At 39.5% G+C, this 4,351-nt stretch overlaps 1 protein-coding gene across 1 annotated transcript in view; it reads left to right on the top strand.

The window, feature by feature from the left end:
* Nucleotides 1–4,351, top strand: part of DNAH7 (dynein axonemal heavy chain 7) — a 134,189-nt gene that overhangs the window by 5,845 nt on the left and 123,993 nt on the right. Inside the window, exon 3 of the mRNA XM_009643532.2 lies at nt 3,926–3,997. Within this exon, the coding sequence (XP_009641827.1) occupies nt 3,926–3,997 (72 nt within the window). The remainder of the gene's footprint in view (nt 1–3,925; nt 3,998–4,351) is intronic.

Here is a 4,351-nt window from a genome sequence, read left to right on the forward strand (position 1 = left end):
GGAGCGCCTGGGCGCCGCCCGCTGTTCACGGGGCAGATTGCAGAACGCTCGGGTTTACCTGGCTACCGGGGGGGGGGGGGAACTTGTTCTGATCTGGAGTTGGTTTTCTTTTAAACCTTAGATAACAAGCTTGAATTAAGCTTCTGAAATTACGGGGTTTATGCCTGACACTTGAATGCTTGCACTCTCTAAGCGGAGGCCTGGTGGGGCAGCTGCATTTGTTTTGGCTGGGACCCTTCAGAAAAATTGAACTGTGGTGTCTTGCTGTGAATTCCTTAAATCAGATTTTTAGGAGCAACGTAGTCCTTCTTGCAGCTGCCCAGAATTCCTTTAGTTACTTTAGCAGCGCAAATTTAAACAGACGTTTTCAGTCTGGGCTGCTGTTCCTGTAGTGTTTTCAGAGAGAGTAACTGTCTCCTAAAGGTATCCCATTATAAACCACAGAAATTAATTTCAGTCTTCAGTTCGGTACAGAATGTTATGTCATAAGCCCTCTCCCCATTTTGTTTTGTTTGTTTGTGGTTTGGTTTTCTGTTGTTGTTCTGGTTTTTAAACGTGAAGCATGAAGAGGTTTTTAACTAATTCAGTTTATTGCCAGAATTGCAGGAAGCTTAAATGCTGAAGACAAATGCCAACAGAAGCTTTTAGCTATGAATGTGGTTTTAAATCAGTGGGTGTTAACCGATACTAATTTGTATTATTTCTCTAGCGGCCTGGTTGGGCCGTAGTTGGTTAATGTAATTAGAAGGAAGAGTCTGCCCTCTTCAGTCATGTTGTTCTCCTGTTAGTAAGTCAATCCTGTTCTTGTAGTCTCTTTTGGTTTTTATGTCCTCATTCGGATTTCTTCTCCTCTAATGGAATGTGTGAGATATTTTGTGTGAAATTATTCAGTAACTTCCTTCGGTGAACTAAAAGTTCACCAGCTTTTCTTCGGGTGTGTTTCTTCTTGAGGTGCATATTAGAGGATGTGAGTGGGCTGCTCATAACTATCTAAGATAGTCCTCACTATCCAGGACTCTCTTTTTAGTACATCTTATTGCTAGTAGTAAGTTTGCAGTATAATATTTTAAAATATTGGCACTCCTTTCAGCAGAACTAATTTTGACACTGAGTTTATCAGTACCAGCAGCTCAGAGGTGTAAGTTGTGGTGCTCAATTCTATGTTTTTCAACAAAGGAAAATCTAAACAAACTGTGTAATGTTGTATATGAAGACAAGGTATGTTCTTAGTCATTTTTGTAGCCCTATTATTTGTAAAAATACACAGGTTTCTGTTATTTGTTCCTAACCATAAATCTAAGAATTAAGACAGTGAGCCTTGTCACTGGGAGAAATAGATAATACTCATCCAGGAATTCAAAACCATTTTCTCTATACAAAAGATCTTTTTTTCCCCATCCATTCCCTTTAGAGGGTAGTAGATAGCATTCACCATCTGCTTTTTAGAGTCTGGACTAGAGAAACAATGACCTTTGTATTTCAGTCTCATTGCGCAAGACATGGAAAACAAAGAACATGTCTATACTCAAAGTTCAGAACCACCTAGGGTGACTTTACCTGGTCCAGCAGCTGTAAAGCTGTTGACAAACCAGGGTCCATCAGATCACTGCTGAGATAGGGGGCTGGAGCACCTGGTCTATGAGGAGAGTCTGAGGCAATTACGTGTGTTCAGCTTGGAGCAGAGAAGGTGGCAGAGGAATGTAGTTACTGTCTTCCAGTGCCTGAACTAGAGAGAAAATGGTGCCAGATTCCTCTTGGTGCTGTGCAGCAGGAGGAGAGGCAATGCTCTCAAGTTGCAGGGAGGGAAATTTTGACTAGGCATAAGGATGACTGACGTTCTTCACAGTGAGGTGCTTAAGCAGGGAAGAAGGTTGCCCAGAGAGGCAGTGGTTTTAGAGAACTTCAACTCTCAACTGTGGACAAGGTCCTGTGCAGTCCAACCTAACTTTTTGTAGTTAGTACTGCTTTGAGAAGGAGAGCAGATAATCAGCAGCCCTTTTCAGCCTAATTTTTAATATGATTCTGTCATAGCGTGTTCATTTAGAGGTGTGTCCAAACCAGTCCAAACTCTGTCCTTAGGCTACGCTGCATCCTATAGGCTTATTGGCTTGGTAAGCAGTAGTTTTATGATGCAGTGTGGATACACTATTGGGAGATGTATTCATGCTAGTATTAGAAAAGATTGGTAGCTGTTACATGGTCTGTGGTAAGAATCTTTTTGCAGTTGAGTGTGTTAGACTAGAGAGAAATAAACGGCTTCATATTTTCCCAGTAGAGTTACAACTGCTCCAATTACCAGACAAAAAGCAGGCTTGTAATGTAAATCTTTCTGTATTGGTTATAATACTGCTTTTCCCTCATTTGTGCTGAAATAAGTTCATCATCTGTGTCACTGCAGGCTGGGTCTGGTATGGGCATTGGAATTTCGAGGTGTGAAAAAGCTTGCACGTGGACCATGCCTAGCTGGAAGACAGACTGGCTACAGCATTGAATGAGGGGCTGAAAGAGATGAGTGGTTATTGTGGCAAAGTCTTCAGTCACCTTTTCTGTGATTGCCAAAATGCTAGATTAAAAATATCAAAATTGGCTTGCTTCGTATTTAGAGTACTTTAATTCACCAGGCATTTTGATACCTATTCAAGGGGAAGGCAGATATATTTAATCTCATTTGGGGAGAGAAAGGGGGAGGATGGATCTTTTGTTCATTAGAAGAGTAGTGCTGTTGATTTTGAAACAAGATACTTAAAAGCTGTTGTTGTGTGACTCCTTCTCGCAGATAGTGGTAGTTAAGGAGTTTCTCCCCATCATGTTCAGGGTCCCTAGAGCTGGCATGAGTTTGCTCCCCTTTCATAAGTTGTACCACAGATTAGTTTATGACGAGATTGCTAACAACTGGTAATGTATGTCTATGCATATTTTCTCACTGTTGAATTCCTGTATTTTGACGGAGATTTTCATTGGAGCCTGATTTGATTTTTGGCTCACTTGAGAATTGCCAGAGTTTATCCTTGACTGCAAAATTCATGTAAGTATTTAAGTGCCTAAAACTTGTGTGGGTTCTACACCACAGCAACTGTATTGAAGATGATCACCAGCCTGACTTGTTCAAAGGTAGCTCCAGTATGTCTACACAAACTTTCTGTGCTTTGTGTCTTACCTCTGTTACAGCCTTTGCATAAGACGCAAAGCAGAAAGAGGATGGCTGTAGCGTAGACGTGCGGTATTACTGCAAGTGGAGCTGCTTGGGAAGAGGCGGTGTGGGCAGTGCCAGGGGTACTGGTGGTGGTGTGAAACAGAGAAGTAGAAGAATAGCTGAAGGCAGTTGTGTTGCAGCCAATTTTAAATAATTTTGCAACTAGATTGTCTTGGTTTTTTATAGAAAGGTGCTGTACCTTGCTAAAACGTGCTAGCCAGAGTCCTGGGTATGGTCAGAGGGTGCTTTTGGACAGACAGTTTTGATGTGTGATGCTGAGGGATCAGTGTTGTGGAAAAGCAGAGAATACTGGACACTCTTAAATGAAAGTTTATGGAGTAGAAAAAAAGGACGATTTTTATGTCTTAAAAAATGTTGACTGAAGAACAGGAATCAAAAAATAATTGCTTATTTGTATTATTTCATTGTATCTTGTAATGCTTTAATGTGTATCTTGGCAAAAAAAGGCAACCTTCCCAGCCTAAAGCCAATTTTTCAGAGCTGTTATCTTTCAAAGGCATTAAAAAAGTTGACTTGTACATGGAAACACTCTAGAAATAATAGGGGAAGTGGTATGAAATTGTATGTGTAAAAGTTATTATATAAGAGCTAAAACAAGAATTATAGCTAGATTACAAGTTTAAGTATTCCAGGAAATGTGATATTAGTAATAATTTAAGTGTCTAGTTGTGATTTTCCTTTTCTTTTTTTCTTTTTTTTTTTTTTCCCAAGCCCAGTCCAGGTGGCAAAGGAAAGTTGGCAAAGAGAACAGTGACCTTGAACTTACTACCACAGTTGTCTCAGGTAGTTTTGCTGGCTTTTTTTTTGTAAGCTTTCATTTTTTAAATATGTGTCACAGCATGGTTATATAAAGATTATGGTTCTCATTCAAATATATGCTGAGGTGTATATTGTCTCTCTCTGCACTATGTATGTGTATTATATATGTATATTATATCTGTATGTGGAACATTGTTTATATTTCAATATTTGGAAAAGATTGAAAGTGGAGTATTTGAACAAGTTTGAAAATATTTAAGGTATAAAACTAGAGAGTTTACAAATATTACGCGCACATTTAACGTGCTTATCTCCAGTGGTCTGGATATTTAGATTTTGAGGGCAATGTGTAAGTAGTAGTTTATTGTATGATTTTTA

This window comes from Egretta garzetta, unplaced genomic scaffold (assembly GCF_000687185.1).
Source record: "Egretta garzetta isolate BGI_Z169 unplaced genomic scaffold, ASM68718v1 scaffold297, whole genome shotgun sequence".
In the NCBI taxonomy this organism is placed as follows: Eukaryota; Metazoa; Chordata; class Aves; order Pelecaniformes; family Ardeidae; genus Egretta; species Egretta garzetta.